Genomic DNA, 25,961 nt, shown 5'->3' with positions numbered 1-25,961 from the left:
GGCGCGGAAGGCCCATTCTCGGCGGTCCGTGCTCGAGTCGTGGTCGAGGCGATTGGCCAACCCCACGGGTTGGCCAATCCCACGGGGCTACGGACCGTCGAGGCGGTTTACCCGGTCTTTGATGACTGGGTGAATCGCGGCGAAGGACGTCTCACCTTTCGTCTGGTGCAGGTGCTGACCGGGCACGGATGCTTCGGGAAGTACCTGCGCCTGATAGGGGCTGAGCCGACGACGAGGTGTCACCATTGTGGACACGACCTGGACACGGCGGAGCATACGCTCGCTGTCTGCCCCGCTTGGGAGGTGCAGCCCCGTTTCCTGGTCGCAAAGATAGGACCTGACTTGTCGCTGCCTGGCGTCGTGGCGTCGATGCATGGCAGCGATGAGTCATGGAAGGCTATGCTCGACTTCTGCGAGTGCACCATCTCGCAGTAGGAGGCGGCGGGGCGAGTGAGGGAAAGCTCTCCTCACTACGCAGAAACCCGCCGCCGCCGAGCAGGGAGTCGGGACTGGGGTCGTATCCGTGACCTGGCCCCCTAAGAGCTAGGGGTCCCACCCGTTTTGTGCGGGGAGGGACCCAGACGTGGGGTGGCGTGCTCTGCACGCTCACCCGCAATAGGAAGCCGGGTGATGGTAGACCGCGTACCCCCGACCGCTCTGGGGGAAGGTGTAACGCGGCGCCATCAAAGCGGGCTCTCGGCCCGCTGAACGAGGGAACCGGTGGTCGTGTCGCTGGCGGCCACCGGTCCGGCGTCCGTGGGACGGTGGGATGGGTGTAATGTGCTCTGCGTCAACCCTGTCCCGCCGTTTCAATAGCCCCGACTGGGCTCCGGCCCGGTCCGAGGTAGGGCGCCGGTTGTGAGCGACAGGAGTTTTTAGTGAGGTTCAACTCCCACATACCCCACCTGCCGCGCGGGTGGGGATCCGGCGATTTTCTCCTGTGGAAAAAAAAAAAAAAAAAAAGATTAGCGCGTTCAAACAAACAAACTTCAGCTTTATAATATAAAACTATATAATATAGATTAGGAGAGAGAGATAAAGAAGAAATGAATAAAAAAAAAGAAATTACATTGTTACCTGTAATTTAAACGAACTCCGTCTGCAATACATTTACTAACATTCCAGTATATTTATATTATATATACCATATTATTATATAACATATTACTAGCTCTCTGCCCGCAGCTTCGTCGGACTACACTTTATTTTCCGTGAGCCTATATTATTTCCCAGGGCTAATTACTTTTCTTCTATGTAAAGCAGCGGTCGGGGAACCGGGGTGAATTACCCCAAATGGGGTAAAATGAAAATTTTGGGGTAAAAATGAAACTTTTGTGAGTAAAAAGTATATATTTTGGTTTTTTTTTGTTCTTCGCCATGGGCTAATATCAACTTACACAAAAATATTATGGGGTAATAGTTAAAAAAGTTCCCCGACCGCCGATGTAAAGGGTTTCTACTGTTTTGTTATATGTATAATATTTATCGCTATTTTTCGCTGTTTGTATATTTTTAGTCGGTTTTAGTGCAGTTTTTGTTGTTTCATTTAACTATTTATTTCATTTCAATTTCTGTTCCTTAGCGTTCGTAATTGTAAGATTCTTTAGCTAGAAGGATCGTAGGTACGGCTTTCTAAGATGTATGAGTATGTATGTCTGTAAGGTATCAATAATGCACGGAATATTTATTATTTTTATTGCCAAATAAATTATTCATAGTTAAGTTCCTAAAAAAAATTAATCATAATTATACCATTCTCTTGTTCTTCTTTGTCGTTTCCTCATTACTGAGTGTCATGACCACCTTGGTCCAGTTTTTGCACCAGCTTCCTGCAATGTTGCCTGCATTCGGCCTGCTTAATGGCGCCCGGGACGCTGGTGTTTGTGGCCTCCTTGACAATGTCCGTCCACCTGGTTGGCAATCTTCCTCGACCTCTCTTTCCTTTAATTATACCCAGATGTGATTATATATTTTTTCTTTCAAAAGCTAAACCTATACAGTTGAATCTAATGATATTTATATCAAGGCACTTATACATATATTTCTCACGCTCCACAGTTGCTTCTCATAGACGAGAACGTTGGCGTGGAATACGAATACAGTCTTCCTATTGAGAAGGCACCGCTACCAATACAGAGATACAGTTGGGTGCACGGAAACTTCTCATCTTGTTCAGCTACTTGCGGTGGTGGTATGTTTCTTGATTCGCTTTACAAAGATGAAAGTTTAAAAACTTAACCTACCTGCGACCTGAAGGATAAGTTATAGGATAAGAAGGATTAGCATAAAATTGAGACTGTCATGTCTGCCTCACCGATAGGAGACTTCACTTTGTAATGGCTTGCACTAGGAACTCAGCATCCGAAGGTTATGAACCTACGGAGTTAGGAGTAGGTGTTAATTGAAAATAAAAAAATGCCATATTCCAATTTTGAGATTTAGAAGATTTATTTTTACCGGTGTTGAGTACTAAGTGTTATCTAAGAGGATCTTTTAAATCTCTATTCTAAAGGTGTGGTAAAATTTCAATGAAAGCCGTTTTCAAAGTGATAGTTGGGTGAATTATTATATGTATTATATTATTGTATTGCACACAACAAATGAATTGCCAATCTGCCGTCTTCTTCAAAAGAAATATACGCGAATTTAATCGAACCATAGCTTTAACGTAAATTAATATAATATTATTTCCCCGTGTATGTAAGTACTGGATCTTGGGGCGCATTTAAATGGGGTTTTCAAAATTAGAATGTTTTAAAGGATCGATTGATATATGTAGTTATTTAACAAATCGTAGATGTGGTTTTTTTTATTGCTTAGATAGGTGGACGAGTTCACAGCCCACCTGGTGTTAAGTGGTTACTGGAGCCCATATACATCAACAACATAAATGCCGCCACCCCCCTTGAGACATAAGTTCTAAGGTCTCAGTATAGGCGGTGGTACCTACCCGCGCGGACTCACAAAACTCCCCAAATAGTATACTGGTCGATACATCAAAGGCCATAAATAGCTTTGGACTAAATTACGAACTCTACTATAGGGATTCAAAGCCGCGACGTGACTTGCCGTTCCCGTGAAGAGCTAGAAGTCGTGGATGAGGGTCTCTGCGACGACGGCCTAAAGCCGGCCACAAACCAAACCTGTAACACGCAAGCGTGTCCGCCCCAGTGGGTCCCCGGTAACTGGAGTCGCTGCTCTAAGAGATGCGGCAAGGACGGGACCAGATCGCGGGAGGTTCGCTGCGAGAAGATCATCACGAATGGGTATGTTTAACATTAGAGACGGTAGGCAGCGGCTTGGCTCTGCCCCTGGCTTTGCTGAAATCCATGGGCGACGATAACTACTCACCATCAGGTGGGCCGTATACTCCTCTGCCTACAAGGGCAATCAAAAAAAAAACTTAGCTTATATTTAAACCAATATTGGTAATATTGGTTTGACTGCAGTTTGGGTAAACGGTGTCTTACATGGCGCACTGATGTATTTATGTCCATTTCTGTTACCAAAGTGCCGGAATATCTAGTAGACTCTGGGATAGACGAATTCGAGGATACTGAGATTGAATATATTTCTAAGAGATCTAAAAGACGAAACATTCATTATAAACAAAAGAAGGTATAGTAAGGCAATCTAGGCGCCTTAGTAACAGAAATCGACATAATTTACTTCAGTGCCCCACGTAGGGTATCGGTAACCTACACGGGAGTCAAAGGGTCAATGTGTACGATTTGAAGCTCAAGAATGTCACGCGAGAAATCGAGATACATAAATACTAATGTCTAATTAAATTTTCATTGTTCAATACACGAACGACCATTAATTACACTTAAGAACCGACAATCAAGAATTAATTAGTACTAGCTAATAGCTACTTCTAATTAGATCAGAGCTAGCTAACTGAAAGCTCTCATCGTTGACTCTTACATATATCTATGCAATATAAAAACACAGCGATTGGAAAACACACTACAATCTGTCTAGACTTTTCTTCTAAATGAGAGATTTTTTCCTGGCTATTGTCTAGCTTTAAATAGATTCGCTGTATACCTTAATAATTATATTCTACAGTCAGTCGCTTGACATCAAGCCTCCTTGAGAAGAATAGACGTTAAGTAGTCAAATGTCTGAAAAAGATGAGGTTATTACCAATAGTCCGACCCATTAACGGTGCTCTTGGGTACCACAAGCACCGTTCACCATCCTTGTCGAACCCGTCGCTTGCAACGAAGGGCTCGACGAGCGAATTAACCCATAGACACAGGTCACTGAGTTTCTCGCCGGATCTTCTCAGTGAGTCGCGTTTCCGATCCGGTGGTAGATTCTGCGAAGCACTGCTCTTGCTAGGGCCAGTATTAGCAACACTCTGGTTTGAGCCCCATGAGCTCACCTACACGTTAGGGCGAAGCTGAAATAGCCTCTCAAGGCTATCAGTATAGGTAGGAAAAAAACCGATAGCTTGAGGAGACCGTAGTCGCCGCATCCACCAACTTCTTCATAATAACCGGACACTGCCATCGTGTAAGATCCTTTAACATGGTTTCCCTGTTGCCTCCAGACTCCCTTCAGTAGTGGACGATAAGGAGTGCTTCGATCTTCTCGGTCCAAAGCCAGCTCTCTACGAATCGTGCAACGTTGACGCCGCTTGCCCGACCTGGTTCATCTCACCCTGGAAGCCAGTAAGTTTTTAGATCAGATAAAGAAATTTAACAATAAATGTTTTTCATGGTAGCATACTGCTGTAAGCAAAACATAAAAGAATTCATTGGATTGTGCACATTTCCATTTATTTATACGACTTCACTTTTTATTATGTAAACCAAAACTAACTTGATTTATTTTGTTATTAAAATTTACTTGGCTTTTTTTTTACAACAACTTCTACAACCGTAAATGCGCCACCCACCTTGAAATATAAGTTCTAAGGTCTCAAGTATAGCTACAACAGCTGCCCCACTCTTCAAACCGAAACGCATAACTGCTTCACGGCAGAAATAGGTGGGGTGGTGGTACCTACCCGTGCAGACTCACAAAAGGTCCTACCACCAGTAAACAAGAGGTCCTACCACCAGTAAACAAGAGGTCCTACCACCAGTAACCGTGATCATGATGCCAGTAAACATGATCGTGACAACGTTGTTCTCCAATTTTGTAGTGCGACAAGCTGTGCGGTAGCGGACAGCAGACGAGACAAGTGGTCTGCTACCAGAAGAACAACGGTCGGATCAACGTTTTGAGCGACGACGAGTGTTCGGAGGAGAAGCCCCTTGACCGCCAACCCTGCGAGCTGGAGCCGTGCGAGGGCGTCGACTGGATGGTGTCTGAGTGGACGGGCGTAAGTCTCGTTATTAAAGTACCACTTTTTTAACATCTCTGATTTATTTATTACAGCTACTTTAATCTGAGACTTTTCAATTGAGATAATTGTAAATAGACATGCTTTAACAAAAACCGACTTCGAATAGAAACAAAAAGGTATTCTAAAACAAATTAATATACACTAAAAACAATAATCATTGTCGCGCACGTACTTAATGCAAATTTAAGACTTATATGGTTTTCTCATGAATGCCATTATCATGGATACCATGGAAATTGAAATGGGACACGAGTAACGTCAGCTTTCTAATAAAAAAGAATCATCAAAATCGATTCACCCAGTCAAACGTCATCCTTTTTTAAAGTCGGTTAAAAAGTAACTCATTTTTTTTTTATTGCTTAGCTGGGTGGACGAGATCATAGCCCACCTGGTGTTAAGTGGTTACTGGAGCCCATAGACATCCACAACGTAAATGCGCCACCCACCTTGAGACATAAGTTCTAAGGTCTCAGTAAAGTTACAACGGCTGTCCCACCCTTCAAAATTCATTCTCAATTCACGGTCATTTAAAGTAATACTAAAACAATATCGTAATATTTTTTGGTAGTATCAACGTCGTCTTTTATTTATATTGCTTAAAACAAACAATTGTTTTTTCTTCTTCAATACTGTGATCTGTCTGTTAAAATTTTGAGAAGATCACAGGCTAACATGTTGGCTTCTGCGCTAACATGTCCACCACGATCAATTTGTAGCAGATCTTGAGAGTTTATTATTCTAAATCTTCTTGTAGTGATTTGTGCTCCATTCGATTTTTTGGATAGAATTCAATCTATCCTGTGACTTACACAATATTTAACTTTAACAATATTACCTTAGTCTTAGGACCGCAATTCATTTTTTCAAGTGATTCATTAGTCTTTTTTTTTCATCCTAAGCTGATAGCTTTGAGAGGCTATGTCAGCGCAACATGGCGAGTAGGTGAGCCCACGGGGCTCAAACCGATAGTGTTGCTAACACTGGCCCTAGCGAGAGCAGTGCTTCACAGAATCTACCACCGGATCGGAAACGCGAACTCAGTGGGCTAATTAGTCATCTTCTATCTTCTATATATATAAAAATGAATTGCTGTTCGTTAGTCTCGCTAAAACTCGAGAACGGCTGGATCGATTTGGCTAATTTTGGCCTTGAATTATTTGTGGAAGTCCAGAGAAGGTTTAAAAGGTAGATAAATATGAAAATGCTCGGAATTAAATAAAAATAACAGTTTTGTTTTTCCTTTGATGTGTCCCTCGTCGGACGGATTCCTTTTGTTTCTTTTAAGTTTATTTTATACAAAAGTTTAGGTATTTTATTTATCGATTAAGGCACTTCGAAGTCTGCCGGATCAGCTAGTAATGAATAAAAATATTGTTATCAGTGCGACACCTGTCTGGCCACGGTCCGCAGTCGCGTGGCGCAGTGCGTGACCAAAGACTACCGAGTGGTCAACTCGAGCTTTTGTTCTTACCACCCGACCCCGGCGCTGGAGGAGCCCTGCGAAAAGGCCAAGCTGCCCGCGTGCCAAGTGCAGTGGTACGCTACTCAGTGGAGCAAGGTAATTTATATAACAAATTATTTAACTCTTTGAAGTTTTCGCACTATTTGATTTAGTAACTGTTATGAATTTTTCTGAATTAAATTATTAACTTGAACTTCAAAGTCAGCTCAAAGTCGCTCAGCCATGGAAAGAGCCATGCTCGGAGTTTCTCTGAAGGATAAAATCCGGAATGAGATTATTCGACAGATAACTAAAGTCATCGACATAGCTCAAAGAGTCAGCAAGCTGAAGTGGCAGTGGGCTGGCCATATATGCCGTAGGACTGACGATCGCTGGAGCAGACGGGTTCTCGAGTGGAGACCGTGCAGCGGAAGACGTAACGTGGGACGCCCCCTGGCTAGGTGGTGCGATGACCTCCGCACGGTGGCCGGCAAGAAGTGGATGAGGAGAGCCGCAGACCGGGCTCAGTGGTGTGGATTGGGAGAGGCCTATGTCCAGCAGTGGACGACTGTGGGCTGTTGACGATGATGATGATGAAATTATTGTTGTGTTAAATAGCTAATTAATTATAATTTAACTAAAAACTTTAAATCAACACGTTACACGTTATAAGTCTTGAAGGAAAAATTCGTTAAAATCCATAATTTTGAAAACATATGTAGCTATTAGTTTTTTATGTCACGCTACTTCGCTTGAAAGAAATAACATTGAAAATTAAAATTAATCACAAAACGCAATTCCTGCGACGATTCCACACTCTAGGTACCATTGAAATAGTGCGACTAATGGTTTTGACTAATCGAATCCTAAAATAATCGTCGTGGTAAAAGAATTAATTTCCTCAATAATTCTAAATGATTAAACATAGCCTTTAATGTGAAATTACGTCGTAAATATTAAAGACTCCTTTCATTGTCAGTGCTCAGTAGAATGCGGCGTGGGAAAGAAAACTCGACGAGTGTTCTGTGGTAAATTCGATGGAGCTTCGGTAATGAAAGTGGACGACAGCAATTGTCCCAAAGAAGAAAAATACAACGACACAAAGCTGTGCGAAGTTCCAGAAGAGAAGTGCCCGTCCAAGTGGTACGCGGCTCCCTGGTCGGAGGTCAGTAAGAACAAATTACTCTACTCAATTTTGGAGACTCAATTATTTTAATTGAAATATGAAGTCATATTTAATTTGTTTCTTTTTCATAATAATTCATTATGACAAATATTATTATTATACAAACTCGAACGATTAATATTTATAGAGATGCAGTATTCACTGTGACTGCTAGATGTTGATTTAGGTACATTACATACAACAAAAATTTTGCTTGTTTCCCTAAATATTCAAACCGTCGGAAAGAATCTAATGACAATAAAATAAAAGCGCTAAATATACGGTATACGACAGAGGGAAGATCTTCCACCGAGCGGGTGATTTTGCTCGGTAGACCGACGGCCCGAATGTTGTTTTTTTTTTTGTTTTTTTTCCTGCCTACGCTGCTACAGCCTCACAAGCCTCACAAGCCTATGTCAGCGTAACCGGACGAGTAGGTGAGCTCACGGGGCTAAAAAGAGGTGCTGCTAACACTGGCTCTAGCAAGAGCAGTGCTTCGCTGAATCTACCTCCGGATCGGAAACGCGACCCACTGAGAAGATCCGGCGGGAAACTCAGTGGGCTGTGTCTATGAGTTAATTTACTCGTCAAGCCCTTCGTCGCTAGCGACGGGTTCGGCGAGAGCCCGAATGTTGTTGTTCGGAACTTGTATATATATTTATATACAAGTTTATCTTTAAAATGTCGTAAGCGAGTTCACGCATCTGTCAAATATCTTGCCACAAATCATAAAATTACAGTTTTGATCATGTCTAATCCTAACTAGAAACCGAAGAATAAATGGAAATGTTGTTAACAAAATCAAATATTGCAGTGCACGAAGTCATGTGGGAAGGGCTTGCGGTTCCGCAGCGTCGTGTGCCTCAGAGGAGGGAAAGAATTCTCAGATTGTCCCAAGAAGTCCCTCCCGGACTCCGCGGGCTCCTGCAACGAGCAGCCCTGTGAGGCACTCGGTTAGTACGCCCATACAATAGACATAAAGTATTATAGATTTAAGAAACGTACATTTCGGGAACTTCATCAGTGAACTATTAGACCTTTTTCTTTTAAGCCGCTTCAATTATTATAGTGTATTATATCGTAGTGTGCGACTGGAGGTATTGTGTGCAGTAATGATAAATGTGTGTTGCGAAAATGTTTTTGTTACAATACCTTAAGACCCAATTGTGTAGAGTGATATTAGCCATATTAGTCGGACAACTGATAATTGTTGGGGTAAACGCGTTCTTGAGTGAAGACCGCGAATTGGAGTGCAGGACGCCCTCAGGCTCGGCGGAGTGATGATCTGTGCAGGGTGGCTGGCAGGAGCTGGACGAGAGAAGCTGAGGATCATGCTCAGTGGCGAGCAATTGGAGAGGCCTATGTCCTATGCTAAGCTGATGTTGATGATGATGTGTAGAGAAAGCAATTGTGTACTGCCCACATCAAAGTAATGTTCATATCACCCATTGCGGGATCACTGTCTTGTCATTTGAAAAAAAACTAAACGTTAGCTGGCTGAATTTGATAATAGAAAGGTTCAATGTTTTGAGAGGCTTAAGTTAATACTAGGTGTATATTTTACCACAAAATATTTATTTACACAATACATTATGTATATCGAGGAGTGAAAGGCTATTCGGTTCAAGTGACATTACGCTTAATACCCTACACTTATCTTTGTAATTAAATGTGCGTTTTATTTGGTATGAGCATCAATATGTTTGATGCTTTTAATTAAGCTTCAATTAAGTTTAGTCCATTCAAATAGCTGAAGAAGGTTTTTTTTGTTATGAATTTTGTTTCCAAATTTTAAACTTTATATGGCTATCCTGTTAAGTTACAGGAGTAAGTAAATGTTGCTTAAACCAAACAGCCTTTCCCCGTCGAATTATATTTATTAACTAGCTGACCCGGCAGACTTCTTAGTGCCTCAATCGACAAATAAAAGACCTGAACTTTTGTATAAAAATAAAAACTTAAAACAACAAAAGGAATCCGACCGACGGACACATCAAAAGGAAAACAAAATTGTTATTTTATTTTATTCCGTGCATTTTCATATTTATCTACCTTTTAAACCTTCTCTGGACTTCTGCAAATAATTCAAGACCAAAATTAGCTAAATCGGTCCAGCCATTATCGAGTTTTAGCGAGACTAACGAACAGCAATTCATTTTTATATATATAGATTTTTAGCGGGTCTTTTAAATACTAAGTTCCTTATGGATTTAAATTCCAGATAAGAAGTCTACGCCGATAATCGACGAAGATTATGAATTGTACGACGATTGTATCGAAGAGGAAGGATTTGAAGGAGTCAATCTAGAAGCAGACACCAATTTTGTGGTTTGTCTGTTTATTGTTTTTAAATCTAGAAGAAATTTGCTCGATTTCGAATCTGTTTCAAGTAAAACATTCATTTATCTTTTTTTGTCTTTTTTGTTGCTTTCGTTTCTTCTAGTATCAATTTAAACTTATTTCCTTAGTCATTATTTTCACTGTACAACGAATCATTTTAGGCACCTATATTATTATCTGTTGAAAGTAAATTAAAAACGTTTCATCATTTGTTTTTAATTAGGAAGGTTTGCCTTTTGCCATTCCATAATTCCCATAGACTGTTGGGAATTGGGAATATCAGGATTCAATAATCCGGAGATATTCGGATTAGCTTTCGTAAAACTGAATTGGCGAGGGAGTTACGGAAAAATAAAAAATATATTTTGCTTACAGATTGACGAGACCATGTTCAGTGACCAGCCAGCTTTTAGTGAGTTTAAATTGATACCCAACTGAAAATATTTAATAGCGTCTTGTGGTACATAGGAAGTCATCGTGTCCTAAAGGATACGATGCTCGTCGAATGCGACGAAGAGTTCGACTTGCAACCTAGTCCATAGACCCAACCCACTGAGTTTCTTGTCAAATTTTTTATATATATATTTTTTTTATTGCTTAGATGGGTGGACGAGCTCACAGCCCACCTGGTGTTAAGCGGTTACTGGAGCCCATAGACATCTACAACGTAAATGCGCCACCCACCTTGAGATATAAGTTCTAAGGTCTCAAGTATAGTCACAACGGCTGTCCCACCCTTCAAGCCGAAACGCATTACTGCTTCACGGCAGAAATAGGCAGGGGTGGTGTTACCTACCCGTGCGGACTCACAAGAGGTCCTACCACCAGTAATTACGCAAATTATAATTTTTCGGGTTTGATTTTTATTACATGAAGTTATTCCTTCACCGTGGAAGCCAATCGTGAACATTTGTTGAGTACGTATTTCATTAGAAAAATTAGAACCCGCCTGAGATTCGAACATCGGTGTATCGTTCAACATGAATGCACCGGACGTCTTATCCTTTAGGCCACGACGACTTTCAATGGGTCGCAATCTGATCCTGTGGTAGATTCAGCCAAGCACTTCTCTTGCTTGGGCCAATGCTACTAAGACCTCCCAGGTGGAGCTTCGTAAGCTCACTTATCAGAAAGCGCATAGTCGAAATAGCCCCTTAGGCTACCAACGATTAGGTAGGGGGGAATAACAATCCCGGCGCACTCATGTCGAGCGATGTGACCCCGCCGGCAAATACCAAATCATCTAATGAAATACTTACTTAACTCAAGTTCACGAATTACATCCAAGATGAAGGAAAAACATCATGTTATAAAAAAAACTTACTAATCCTGTTGGTAGGACGATTTAGAAACTCGCACGAATAGGTACCACCACGCTTATTTATTAATACGACGAAACAATAAAAATAAGCAGGGTAGTGGAATGCGTTCCGGATGGTTCCGGCAGCATTTGTACTGCACAAACTGAGACTTAGAACTCGTGTCTCAAGGTGGGTGGTACCATTCTAAGCAAAAAAAGATGTATAACAATTATTTGGAATAAATATCTAGATGTAATTCTTTTTTTTTATTATTATTATTTTATTGCTTAGATGGGTAAACGAGCTCACAGCCCACCTGGTTTTAAGTGGTTACTGGAGCCCATGGACATCCACAACGTAAATGCGCCACCCACCTTGAAATTGATTGACCAATTCTAAATGGAATTGGCTTTATCAAGTCCTGAATACGAGCTCAATTCTGTTTTCGCAGGCGAAGGCTCAGGATACTTTACAAGTTTAGATCTCGAATCAACGTTCCCTGAAATTGGCTCCGGAACAGGTAACAATGAATTGTTTATGAAATCCAAACTGAAAAGTACTGTATTAACAAAAGCACATTTAACCCTTTTACTGATTTACTTGTACTGAGCTTTTTTTTATATATCTTGCAGAATTTGCTAAAGGATTTTTGAAAAAAAGTAGGTACCTAGTAAAAACTTAAAAAAAATACAAAAACCAATACTAACTTCACAGCATGTAATTTTAAATGGTTATTTATTAATGTATTAACTTATTAAAACGTTAAATACACGCGCGCGCTAAGACGCGTCTGTACAGGTCGATACCTAACATCTTCTCAGCGGGTCGCGATTCCGATCCGGTAGTAGATTCATTCGCGAAGCAGCTGTTTTTGAGTTGTTAGGTCTATTTCGGAGGCGCTCGGGCAGCTATTAGCAAATCCCACCCCTCCTGGATGAGCCTTTGCTCACCCACCTCTCCTGGTGAAACTGGAAAGGCCATCAGGCCACCAGTAATCTTTTAATCATAAAAAAGAAAGATAGAAACCAGGAAAGGATTTACTTGTAGGCGTGTGTGAGAAATTCGCCTCCCAACCTCCAATTATCGCTGTGCATTTTTTTTTTCGTTCAATGCCTTTGTAAAATAAACCAATTTGTATTGACCTCAGAATCGACTTTCTCAACGGACGAGTTGCTTACTGTCGAAGGTTCAGGCTACTCATCGAGCGACACTACATTTGTTGATTTGATAAATACGAGTGAAACCGAAGACGTGACTGCGTCAACCCAAGGTTCGGAAGGTTTTTAAACTTCATCACACTTATTTTTAGTAGCTAAACCTTATAAAGCCTATGTGAATGTTCAGTATTCAATAACTAAATCATCGGCAATCGATCATGTCCGAAAAATCCCAATTGCTTAACTAGTATTCCTTTTCAGTTTTATTTTTATTTTTTTCCTTTAATAATCAAATAAGCCATATAAATAATATAAATAAGATATAACATCGATAACAAAAAATATCTCATCAATTTCAGAAGAAACAACAGAGTCTGGCACACCGACTTCGTCTGTATCAGAAGAAACGACAGACTCTGGAACACCAACATCATCTGTATCAGAAGAAACAACAGAGTCTGGCACACCTACATCATCTGTATCAGAAGAAACGACAGAGTCTGGCACACCAACATCATCCGTATCAGAAGAAACAACAGAGTCTGGAACACCAGCGTCATCAGTTTCAGAAGAAACAACAGAGTCTGGCACACCGTCGTCATCTGTATCAGAAGAAACAACAGAGTCTGGCACACCGACGTCATCCATATCAGAAGAAACAACAGAGTCTGGCACACCGACGTCATCCATATCAGAAGAAACAACAGAGTCTGGCACGCCGACGTCATCCATATCAAAAGAAACAACAGAGTCTGGAACACCAGCGTCATCAGTTTCAGAAGAAACAACAGAATCTGGCACACCGACGTCATCTGTATCAGAAGAAACAACAGAGTCTGGCACACCAACATCATCTGTATCAGAAGAAACAACAGAGTCTGGAACACCAACGTCATCAGTTTCAGAAGAAACAACAGAGTCTGGCACACCAACGTCATCCGTATCAGAAGAAACAACAGAGTCTGGAACACCAGCGTCATCAGTTTCAGAAGAAACAACAGAATCTGGCACACCGACGTCATCTGTATCAGAAGAAACAACAGAGTCTGGCACACCAACATCATCTGTGTCAGAAGAAACAACAGAGTCTGGCACACCAACATCATCTGTGTCAGAAGAAACAACAGAGTCTGGCACACCGACGTCATCTGTATCAGAAGAAACAACAGAGTCTGGCACACCGACGTCATCAGTTTCAGAAGAAACAACAGAGTCTGGCACACCGACGTCATCCGTATCAGAAGAAACAACAGAGTCTGGAACACCAGCGTCATCAGTTTCAGAAGAAACAACAGAATCTGGCACACCGACGTCATCTGTATCAGAAGAAACAACAGAGTCTGGCACACCAACATCATCTGTGTCAGAAGAAACAACAGAGTCTGGCACACCAACATCATCTGTGTCAGAAGAAACAACAGAGTCTGGCACACCAATGTCATCAGTTTCAGAAGAAACAACAGAATCTGGCACACCAACGTCATCTGTATCAGAAGAAACAACAGAGTCTGGAACACCAGCGTCATCAGTTTCAGAAGAAACAACAGAGTCTGGCACACCGACGTCATCCATATCAGAAGAAACAACAGAGTCTGGCACACCGACGTCATCCATATCAGAAGAAACAACAGAGTCTGGCACGCCGACGTCATCCATATCAGAAGAAACAACAGAGTCTGGAACACCAGCGTCATCAGTTTCAGAAGAAACAACAGAATCTGGCACACCGACGTCATCTGTATCAGAAGAAACAACAGAGTCTGGCACACCAACATCATCTGTATCAGAAGAAACAACAGAGTCTGGAACACCAACGTCATCAGTTTCAGAAGAAACAACAGAGTCTGGCACAGCAACTTCATCTGTATCAGAAGAAACAACAGAGTCTGGAACACTAGCGTCATCAGTTTCAGAAGAAACAACAGAGTCTGGCACACCAACGTCATCAGTTTCAGAAGAAACAACAGAGTCTGGCACATCAACGTCATCAGTTTCAGAAGAAACAACAGAGTCTGGCACGCCGACGTCATCAGTTTCAGAAGAAACAACAGAATCCGGTACCTCAACATCTTCTGTGTCAGAGGGAACCACAGAATCGGTTACTGTAATAGCAGGATCCACGGAAGGTAATTATGAATTTTCAAAACAGTCATTTTAGCTTAAATTGGATGTCGAGTTCACTGCTACTATTAAAGAAATTCAATATCAAAATTCATATTTTTTTATTCACAGAAAGCTCGACAGCAAACGTATTTGATGAAAGTGAAATGACGCGTGGCGTTAGTAAGTGTCCACTACTAGTATAGCATACTATTAATTATTTCTAAAAATATGCAATCATAATTTATGTATACGTATTCATTTTTAGCGTTGCGAAATTGGGCGGTAACATTCGTTCCGGGCTACACCAAGCGACATTGCAGGAGAAGGAACGTTAAATGTGCCACCACTAAATTCGGATGCTGCCCAGATAGAAGAACTGCCGCTTCTGGACCCTTCGACGAAGGTGAGTCTGTAGGACCACTATTTTGCTTGTACTGAAATTGCATCCAGATATTCAGAACCTTTTTTGGAATCAAGTTTGAATCACCCTACGTGTTGGAATTGGAATATACACGTGGGAGTTGAATAAAACAAACACATTCGTAGTAACCTACCGGAACCGGATCGAATTTTCTTGTTTAAAATTTTTTATTAAACTTATCCAACTAATACATTTTATTCCAAATGTAAGAGTGAGGCCGTAATAACCACACATAGTGTTGAAACAATTTGATCAATAAATAACATGTGTCTCTCATTTCGGCGAAGAAGTCGCGTGACCACACTTGTTTAAATTGTCACTTGTGTAATTAAGTTTTAAAGTTTATTTGCGTTAGACTAAATAAATGACCTTATAAGAAATACCTTATAGGTTGCGAAAAAGTACGAACTTGCAAAGAAACCAGATTTGGATGCTGTTCTGACGGAGTATCCGCAGCTCTTGGACCAGAAGAGAAGGGTTGTCCTCCGTCGCTGTGCGCAGAATCCTTGTTTGGTTGTTGCCTCTCGGATAATAAAACGGCAGCAGGAGGCAACGATCAGGAAGGGTGTCCACCCATGCCACCCGCGTGCAAGCTCACCCCGTGAGTATTCCGGCTGTACTTTATAATTAAGAATACTGTTTGTACTTAAAATATAAATGCGTTCTTTTTTGGAACTAAAATTAAAACGTAATGTCATGGGGCGATAGATACCTCAATATCTACTAAGCAATTCTCAAATATTATCTTGTTTGATCATATTTCCGTTGGTACTGTGTTTCAAGTTCGGTAAAATGAAATGTTAGTTGTGCGGAAAAAAGTATTTGTTGCTTAACCTACTTTAAAAATATCGATCAATAAAAAATGCTATTAACTCAAACACACTTAACGTAAATGGATGCTTAGAAGCTCCATCTGTATAAAGTCCTATATCGCCTAATGATTATTTTAGTCAGTAAACGCGTCACTTTGGCAAGTCTTATTTGTTATTGTTATGCTCGTAGGTATGGTTGCTGTGCAGATGGAGAGACTGAAGCTACGGGTCCCGACTTTTCAGGATGTCCCGAGCACTCGACTAGTAGTAAGTTAAATTTAATAAAAGTAATATCGAACTTAGCACATTTCTTGTTAGGTACATTTCCAGTAGTACGTATGCTATTCTAAAGTGTCTAGTCTATACTTAATTCAAGTACACAATTTGTAATCCATAGTCGTAGAAATACCAGTTTAATTAGAACGAACGTACGACTACAGATCATTAGTTTCGTTGAATTAATCGTTAAGTTAGAATTTGAACACGTTTTGTGAGTAACATTGAAATTACAGCTGAAACAGTAACTGAAACTGAAACGTCATCGGAGACCAGCAGCGTCGGCACGGAGGAGGCCGTCCACAGCACCACCGTGTCGGGCGAAGACTGCGCTGGATCCGCCTTCGGATGTTGCTACGACAACCAGACTGCGGCCTCGGCTCCTGGCCCAGCAGGGTGTCCCTGCAACGTTACTGAGTTCGGTTGCTGTCCTGATAATCATACGCCAGGTGGGTTCTCGTCTGATCAATAAATCCAATAGAACACCATATTCAATAGACCATAATACATTTTTGTACCGCTTTGCGAATTCGACCTAGGTGCACATCCGCATCCTGATTTATTGACTACAATAATGCATAAGGTATTATTTGATACAAAAGTTCCCGAATGGTCTCAATGTCGAACAATTATTTGCCTAGTCCCTCAAATAGTGAGGTATGATAAACATAATTCAGGCGTTCAGGTGGGCTTATTATGATTTTTGGACTTTTTATTTCGCTAATGAAACAGCGGATTCATTGCTATCTTCGTTTTGTAATTTAGCCGAAGACGCCGAAATGAAGGGCTGCCCACTGACCTGCGCTACGTCAAGGTTCGGATGTTGTCCTGACGATGTGACCCCAGCCCACGGTCCGGACGGTGAAGGATGCTGTCTGATTTATCCATTTGGGTGCTGTCCAGATAACTTCAAGGTTGCTGACGGACCGAACTTTGCAGGTTTCAAATTTGCATTTGTGTTAATAAAAACCAGAAGTTAATAATTAATTATTTAAATAATTATTAATAAAAAATTTGTGGTGACCGGTAAAATCGAGTGAAAAAGGCCTAGTGTTAGAGGTCCCAAACGATGGTCGGACCAAATAGCGGAGGACGAACTCCACTAAGCTACAGAACGGAATCGATGGAGACAGCTGGTTGACGGAATCGGACGGAGTCACGATCCTCAGCAATGAGGGACCGATTGAAGAGAGAGAGAGAACTAATTTTAACAAACGCTCATTTTAGTATGAGTAAAACCTTTGGAAAAATAGAAGGTCTTACCAAATTAATACGGGGTTCGTTCGGCAAATGTTTGCAGGACTACGACTATGCATTAGAGGCTCCCTCCAGCGACTAAGTTGTGTTTAATGTTGCCAGGTTGTGATTGTCATTACGGCCGCTTCGGCTGCTGTCCTGATAACACAACATACGCCCGTGGACCTGCCAACGAGGGTTGTGGCTGTGAGCACACCACCTACGGGTGCTGCCCTGACAGGTACACCTTCATCTATTTCTTCAGTAATTTAATTAATTTATATAATTTCCAAGAGTGTCAAAAAACAATAATATGACAGTAAAATTGTTAATGAAATATTCCATTTTAATAACATCTTTATGACAGTTTGTTGTACTGCATTATATAACTAGTAGTCAATCGTTTTTTTTTAAATAGAATAAAGCCAAATTTTTATATCCAGGCACACACCAGCTACGGGTCCTGACAGAGAAGGTTGCGGTTGCCACACTTACCAGTTCGGTTGTTGCCCCGATGGCGTCACCATCTCGAAGGGTCCGGGGCTGCAGGGTTGTCGCTGTGAACAATCACAATATGGATGTTGTGGCGACGGAGAGACCCACGCTACTGGACCAAACCTTGGAGGCTGCGACTGTTCGACTAGCAAATACGGATGTTGCCCTGACGGCCAAACTCTGGCTGAAGGACCCAAGTTCTTCGGATGCACTGATATTCCAGAAAATAAACAAGGTAACATTCGGATCCATTATGATTTACACTTTATGCGTAGAACTAGAATCTTTAATTTCAAACAATAGATTTCCTTGGTTAACATTTTATGATCGCTCACAGTTGCGTGCAGTCTGGCAAAAGACCGTGGTTCAGGCCGCGACTACTCCGTCTACTGGTATTACGATATGGAATATGGCGGCTGCTCAAGGTTCTGGTACGGAGGAAGTGATGGGAACGGCAACAGGTTCGCCACGAAAGAAGAGTGCGACGACGTCTGCGTGCAACCGTCACCGAAAGGTATACAATTGGAATTCGTAAAAATACAGCTCTCTACAAATTGGCCGGATAAGACTTAACGTAAACTAAAATCATAACATCTAGACGCCTGCAAGCTACCGAAGGTCAAAGGAGCGTGCGTCGGCTACAACGTGCGCTGGTACTATGACTCCGAGAGGGAACAGTGCAGCCAGTTTGTATACGGAGGGTGCTTGGGCAACGCGAACAACTTTGACACCAGAGAACTGTGCCAGAGCCAGTGCGAGCCCGCCAGGACTAAAGGTAACAGAATCCGTTCGATGTCCGGTCTGTAAGATCTGAGAAAGCTATTTATATGATGAACCTTTCTTTTCTAGATCAGTGCAGTCTGCCCATTGAGCGAGGATCTTGCGCTGGCAACTTCCCGCGCTGGGGCTTCAATGATGAGACGCAGCGCTGTGAGGAGTTCATCTGGGGAGGCTGCGAAGGAAACTCGAATAGGTTTGGTTCGGAAGCGGCTTGTAAGCAGCGCTGCGACCCGCCCGGGACACTCCAACGTGAGTACGGGCGACGACTACCCACAGTTTGTTTGGTAGATAGATGACTTTGCACTAAATCACTTTGATATAAAAATTAAAAACCTATTCTGTTGTTACAAGCATGAACTTTTAAACTCTTGGTTAAATTTCATCTGCTTCTGGGTTTTGGTATTAAACGTTACCTAACTGTGTAGTTTGTTTGCATTGTGCTAAAATGTCGCTTGCTGTAACAAGGAGCGTAGAGCGTAGGTAGGTAGTAGTAACATTGGGTGCGTGGTCAGCGCGGTGCTCGCAGCCCAGGGAGCAGGGCGGCTGCAACGAGACGGCGGCGGTCTGGTGGTTCAGTCCGGCGGAGGGCCGCTGCAGACCCTTCTACTACAGCGGCTGCGGCGGGAACCAGAACCGCTTCGAAGATGAGGCCGCTTGCGCCAGCTCCTGTCCCGAGCCTTTCGGTTAGTTGACAGCGCAGCGGTGCGACGCCCTACAGCATTACAGGGTCATTCAACACCCCCCCCCCCCAACCCCCTTCAGCTTTCTGACCGCGATAACATATTCCTCTTCAAAAAAAGGAAGTACTTTATATAAAGGAAGCACTTTTATACCCAGCTACACTTTTGAAATGGGCTATTAACATCAGCGGCCACTCGCCATCCCGTTGGGCTTCATTTTTGTCTTCAACTAAACGTGATGGTCTTATAGCCATATACAATAACAAATAGAGCCCGTTCGCTTTGCAAAAAAAATAATTGAATCCAACATATAACTCGTGACCGGTCTTAGAAAAACCAACAGGAACAATGTTGGTTCAGTTGTGCTTCTTCAGAAATTAGGCGAACGCAGTTGCCAAAAAGAAAAATGGATCTATACCGGTGTTTCCCAACGTTGGGCCCACGCCCCACAAGAGAGCAATTTGATAACTAAGAGGGCAATCGCACTAAATTAATATAGATAATCTGTATTAATATTATTTTGAATTTGAATTTCAGTTTTTTATTATTAGTTTTGAAATATTACTTACTGTCCTCTGTTACAATTTCATAGTGATTTCTTCCTAAAACCTATCATTTGTGTTTCTTACGCGAACAAATCAATTTTTTTATGTTTGAAATTATGTATGGGGGACATAAAAATGTTTAGAAATGTTATAGTGGGGCATGGCACAAAAAGGTTGGGAAACGCTGATTTATACTAATGGATCCAGCTTAAGCAGGAAATAATAGGTCATCTAGTTCTCAGTTCGAACGATAACAGATAAGGTACGTGGTTGATAGATGAAAAGTTTTTATGACGAAAATTAAAAAAATATATTACTAACCTTTGAACCTTATTCAACGACTAACCTCTATTGTTGTTGTATTTGAAACCTGCATGGTCTTGTTTTTAATCGCATTTCGGTGTTATCTATAATTTAACCATATCTACCATAGATTATACACTTAATATATTCGAGAATATCTACATTATTCATAACCCGGCATAGTATTTCCTTCGGTATTCATTAGTCGTGGACATGTGTAATTAAAACTACATAAACTGCTTAATTTCACGTTTTCTATTGTAATTATTTTCGAATTATGCCCATTTTAACTATAAAGTATTACAGCGTAATAAAGTGTAAAGTAAATAAGAAAAAGCGAGAATCAATCGTAAAAGTAGTTTTAGTTATATAACAGGGTTGACGATGTTACATTTAATTGAAATATTTTCGAATAAAAACCGTTGATTACGTGGCTTATGAAAATTTCAGTACCGGACCTGTGCACCCTGCCGGCTGAGACGGGAGAATGCGCTAATTACGAGGAGAAGTGGTTCTACGATACGTCCGAAAAAAGGTTTTTTTCTTTTGTACAAAATAAAACAGATTACAGCTTACGCGAATGACCCGTCTTGAGACATGAGGTCGAATGGTCTCTGTTGCGGCATAACGATCAGATATTTTAATCAGTAATAATAATAAGCAAATAAAACTTGCTGGTGGTAGGACCTCTTGTGAGTCCGCACGGGTAGGTACCACCACCCCGCCTATTTCTGCCGTGAAGCAGTAATGCGTTTCGGTTTGAAGGGTGTGGTAGCCGTTGTAACTATACTGAGACCTTAGAACTTATATCTCAAGGTGGGCGACGCATTTACATTGTAGATGTCTATGGGCTCTAGTAACCACTTAACACCAGACGGACTGTGAGTTCGTTCAACCATATGAGCAATAAAAAAAAAACATTATACAATACATTTGAGACTTCGATACCAAATGGCCGTGTTTAACAAGATTATTTTAAAACCCTACTTACCCAAGCCCGTCTTCTTTTTGAACCTTATCAAATGGAGGAATTCAAAATAATACGAATCAAATGACAGATGTCGTCAGTTCTACTATGGCGGGTGCGGAGGAAACGAAAACAAATTCAATTCTCAAATCAAATGTGAAAGTCGGTGCTCCGAGATCCAGACCACTACCACCACCACCACCACCACCACCACCACAGTCCAACCACAACAGCCTGAACCAGAAAACTCAGGTAAGTCATAGACATAGCACAATATATTTTTATTCTAAAATCGAGTTTTAGTTTTGCTAACCACACGGTTCGAGATACTTCAATAGATAGCTTGATTTAATTTGTGTATACTTGAATGGGACTAATTTATCAATACAATTAAGGTATAAGATTAAGGTACTTTAGCATTTTTTAAATAGTTCATATAAAAATTATAGTCCAGCAAAGACCCCAACAAAGAAAAACAAATAAGTCGTCGTGGCCTAAAGGATAAGTCGTCTGGTGCATTCGTATCTAACGATGAACCGGTGTTCAAATCCCGCAAGCAGGTACCAATTTTTCTAATGAAAAACGTACTTAACAAATGTTCACGATTGACTTCCACGGTGAAGGAATAACATCGTGTAATAAAAATCAAATCTGCAAAATTATAGTTTGCGTAATCACTGGTGTTAGGACCTCTTGTGACTCCGCACGGGTAGGTACAACCGCCCTGCCTATTTCTGCCATGAAGCATTAATGCGTTTCGGTTTGAAGGGCGAGACAGCCGTTGTACTGTCAAAAGTGTACTGTTAGATTTAATTTGAAATAAGTAAGAATATTAAATATAGTTCTACACAAAAACTGAAAAAACTAGCTTGACCCAATTCACCTTGGCTTTGGGGTGAATCAGGTTACGTATGCGGACAATAGAGTTTTTCGATAGGGCTGGCACTATTTAGTTGTTAGGTACCTAACTTTAGGTAATTAGCTTTTTAATATCTTTGACTTACAAAACTTTGATGACTAAATTAAACTATTTAATATTCTTAAAGTCGAAATAAAAGTCATTTTCAGTGCAACAAAGTTAAATCTAGCAACTCAACAAAAATATTGTGACATCCCAGATTTGTCCCTATTCCCCCCAATCTACTGTACCTACCGGCGGGATTTGAACACCGATGCATCGCTACACACGAACGCACCGGACGTCTTATCCTTTAGGCCACGACGACTTCAAATCATCAAGAGACTGAGTAAAGACAGCGATCGCGTTTGGCCCCCGCGTTTTACAGAGTTCTGCTTCTTCGAGACGGATCCGGGCCCGTGCACGCAGTTTGAGATCCGCTGGTCGTACGACGCGCGCGGCGGCCGGTGCGCGCCCTTCCAGTACGGCGGCTGCGGCGGAAACACCAATAACTTCGCGTCCGAGGAGCACTGCCATTACTACTGCCACTTCACGCAAGGTGAGGACTTACCGAGGCTCAAACTCATGCCACAACTATTTTATCCAAGACTTGAAAACTTATGTAGTCATAATTCTGTCATAATTAATAACTAGATGATGATTATTTTTTTTATAACGCCACCTTGTTGTTTCTTTAAAGCGGTTAGTTGCCCTCAATTAAGAAAAATAGTATTATTTTAGCCAATAGATGTCGGGAAGAGTCATAAAGTTGATTATCGATAAAGTTGATTATTGAAAACACGAATAAAACAACATTTTCTGAAAATAAATCGTAGCTAGATCGATTTATCGCCCCCGAAATCCCCTGTATACTAAATTTTATGAAAATCGTTGGAGCCGTTTCCGAGATTCAGATTATATAATAATATATACAAGAATTGCTCGTTTAAAGGTATAAGATTCAATACAAACACATACTACCTGGAGCCACTGCGGTCATCCACAGTGCGTTTCCAGAGATATTTTATGCCACGTACCATCCGGCTTTGGAATGAGCTCCCCTCCAAGGTGTTTCCCGAGCGCTTTGGCATGTCCTTCTTCAAACGAGGCTTGTGCAGAGTACTCAACGGTAGATAGCGGCTTGACTCTGCCCCTGGCATTGCTGAAGTCCATGGGCGACGGTAACAACTCGCCATCAGACGGACCGTACCCTCGTCTGCCTACAAGGGCGCTATTCGATGTAATAGTATATGCCGTTATATCATTTTTTTTATATAGCTGTAGACGGCTCATGTATAAAAATAATCCCGTAATCCCATCTGTTCGTCCGAAGTGAATGGACGACGCAAATCCAAAAGGTAGACACACGTTTTTGTTTCAACCAAATTGAGCGAACGTAAAAACACAATGGATACTTTAAGGGGATCGGATGAGCGACGATCCGTGGCAAAACCGATGGCAGAGTTAAATAAAAGAAATAAAAGTTCTATCTGCGTGTATGTAGTAAACGTAATACTACATTTAAATATGGTGGATATAATTGCATTCGGACCAATCTTGTCAAATAATGATGAAATGATTAAACAAAACTTATTTTTTGTTTCCGTGTCGTTTTATTTGAAGCTTTATACAGTTTTAGATCACACATTATTTTATGACATAGATGAAGTTGTAATCGCACCATATAATTTCGCAATAACAAATAGTGGCAAAGTTGAAGAATCTATGTATTAATACGTAAAGCAAAAACTTCGTACCCCTTTTTACGAAAATTACGCGTACTAACAAAACAATTTTTTTTATTTCAATTTGACAATGTGCCGCCGTTTCGGCGCCGCCATATTGGAAGGCCATATAGCAACATATAAATTCGTTTATGAATATATCTATTACAACAAAAAAATCATTCATTTCAAAGATTCCTTAACCTGCAGTAGCTTACTACGATATTGTATTTAATCAACTATTTGATCAACGAAATTAAACCGAAACAAACAAATGATAATGTAATTCAATCCGCCAATAACTTCCATTCAGTCTTACTAAAACTATCAAATGAAAATAATCGTTAAAGTATTATTGTGATACTCATCGAAGGAATAAACCCATCTAAGCAATAAATAAAACAAAAAAACTAATAATAACTAAAAATAAATAACTTTCATTACCTACTACGAGTTTTTTTACGAGTTACTAAACAATAATAACCTTTTTTTTTTATGACCTGGTGACAGAGACCTTTATGTCATATCTTATTTGGAAAATGTTCATTACTTTGGGAATAATAACCTATTGTCAATTTGACCACAGACTTTATGCAATAACAAAAGTTTGACAGTAAACAAAGAGTATATCTAAGTGTGCGTGTCAAACACATGGTAGTGTGTGTAATGCTTTTTTATTGATTTAATGTATTATTAATGCATAATTTGTTAAGTGAGCTTGTTGTTCGTTCCAGACGTGTGTCAGCTGCCGATGCTGGCGGGTCCGTGCAACGACTCCATCGTGAGCTGGTTCTACGACGCGTCCCGGGACGCCTGCAGCCAGTTCGCCTACGGAGGCTGCGGCGGAAACGACAACCGGTTCGCGCAACACTCTCTAAATCTAACCCTATTTTGTTTACATTAAGGTTTACGGAAATGTCAATAAAAACTGTTAACGTACGTAACCGCACGTCCTTACAGATCCATCAGATCCAATAACCCGTGCATTAGACACCTTTAGCTCTAACACGGAGTAGGGACCCCGGTAACTGTACTCGCCGAACTCGGCAAAGAGTTCGACATGCAACCTAACCTAAACATCGCCATGCAACCTAACATTAGCCCGCTGAGTTTCTCGCCGTATATATTCTCAGCGGGTCGTGATTCCGATTCGGTAGTAGATTCATTCGCGAAGCAGCTGGTCCTGAGTTGTTAGGTCTTCTTTGGAGGCGCTCGGGTAGCTGTTAGCAAATCCCACCCTTCCTGGCTAAGCCCTTGCTCGCCCACCTGCCCTGATAAAACTGGAAATGCCTCCGGGCCACCAGTAATCTGGTATGGTATACGCTATGAGGCCAGGTAGGTACCACCATCCAGCCTATTTTTGCTGTCACGCCTTCAGGTTTGAAGAGCAGGACCGTTATGAAACATAATTGTCATGTTGACCTCACGTCTCAAGGTGTCTCTTTGATATGCTAATGGACTGCAAACACTTGACTCGGTAATTATGGATTGCCTGTCATAACAGTACAAGACATGAGTGGATGAAGAGGCTAAGTGGCATTTTTAAGATTTTTGAGTTTTTACATTGAATGAAGGTCTTATGTGCCTATAAGCCACATTAGACCTTGAAACTCTGAGCTTCAAGGCTATTTTTAGAAATTGCACGTGATGACAAAAGTGTTTTAGTCGTTTGCCGGTTTTCTCAAAATTAATCTAATTATATCATACCGCCTTCATCCGCTCATGTGTACAGCTATCTTCACGTAAATTCAAGTTCAAAAGATCTTGTCTTTGATCGTATTAGGTTCGCGTCACGTGACGAGTGCGAGAGCCGCTGCAGGTCCAGTCGGGTCGCCGAGGTGTCCACCACCCTCGCTCCGGAGCCCACCACCCTCGCCGCGACCAACGCCACCGTCGCTGTTGTGAGTCTTACTTGTGGCGTTTAAGAACGCACCCTTCTATGATGCGTAAGCCCGAAC

General features: G+C 41.4%; 1 protein-coding gene across 7 annotated transcripts in view; it reads left to right on the top strand.

Annotated features, from left to right (window-relative positions):
• The window catches only part of Ppn (proteoglycan-like sulfated glycoprotein papilin), a 137,715-nt gene that overhangs the window by 90,119 nt on the left and 21,635 nt on the right, over positions 1 to 25,961 (top strand). For 4 of the 7 annotated variants that reach the window (XM_089738528.1, XM_089738527.1, XM_089738524.1 and 1 more), the window contains exons 9-37: positions 2,059 to 2,191; positions 3,044 to 3,266; positions 4,559 to 4,679; positions 5,156 to 5,335; positions 6,741 to 6,917; positions 7,780 to 7,965; positions 8,780 to 8,918; positions 10,187 to 10,293; positions 10,681 to 10,717; positions 12,058 to 12,126; positions 12,754 to 12,876; positions 13,123 to 14,889; positions 14,996 to 15,046; positions 15,132 to 15,269; positions 15,678 to 15,888; positions 16,290 to 16,366; positions 16,612 to 16,824; positions 17,141 to 17,314; positions 17,735 to 17,852; positions 18,055 to 18,341; positions 18,444 to 18,620; positions 18,705 to 18,881; positions 18,956 to 19,135; positions 19,399 to 19,569; positions 20,865 to 20,949; positions 21,473 to 21,633; positions 22,668 to 22,838; positions 24,738 to 24,861; positions 25,787 to 25,904. In XM_089738528.1, the coding sequence (XP_089594654.1) occupies positions 2,059 to 2,191; positions 3,044 to 3,266; positions 4,559 to 4,679; positions 5,156 to 5,335; positions 6,741 to 6,917; positions 7,780 to 7,965; positions 8,780 to 8,918; positions 10,187 to 10,293; positions 10,681 to 10,717; positions 12,058 to 12,126; positions 12,754 to 12,876; positions 13,123 to 14,889; positions 14,996 to 15,046; positions 15,132 to 15,269; positions 15,678 to 15,888; positions 16,290 to 16,366; positions 16,612 to 16,824; positions 17,141 to 17,314; positions 17,735 to 17,852; positions 18,055 to 18,341; positions 18,444 to 18,620; positions 18,705 to 18,881; positions 18,956 to 19,135; positions 19,399 to 19,569; positions 20,865 to 20,949; positions 21,473 to 21,633; positions 22,668 to 22,838; positions 24,738 to 24,861; positions 25,787 to 25,904 (5,895 nt within the window). The remainder of the gene's footprint in view (positions 1 to 2,058; positions 2,192 to 3,043; positions 3,267 to 4,558; positions 4,680 to 5,155; positions 5,336 to 6,740; positions 6,918 to 7,779; positions 7,966 to 8,779; positions 8,919 to 10,186; positions 10,294 to 10,680; positions 10,718 to 12,057; positions 12,127 to 12,753; positions 12,877 to 13,122; positions 14,890 to 14,995; positions 15,047 to 15,131; positions 15,270 to 15,677; positions 15,889 to 16,289; positions 16,367 to 16,611; positions 16,825 to 17,140; positions 17,315 to 17,734; positions 17,853 to 18,054; positions 18,342 to 18,443; positions 18,621 to 18,704; positions 18,882 to 18,955; positions 19,136 to 19,398; positions 19,570 to 20,864; positions 20,950 to 21,472; positions 21,634 to 22,667; positions 22,839 to 24,737; positions 24,862 to 25,786; positions 25,905 to 25,961) is intronic. The other 3 variants (XM_089738529.1, XM_089738526.1, XM_089738525.1) reach the window with 2 other exon arrangements.

This window comes from Bombyx mandarina, chromosome 25 (assembly GCF_030267445.1).
Source record: "Bombyx mandarina strain Sakado chromosome 25, ASM3026744v2".
NCBI lineage: Eukaryota > Metazoa > Arthropoda > Insecta > Lepidoptera > Bombycidae > Bombyx > Bombyx mandarina.
The sequence above is the reverse complement of the archived record's forward strand: the minus strand, read 5'-3'. Positions and strand labels throughout refer to the sequence as shown.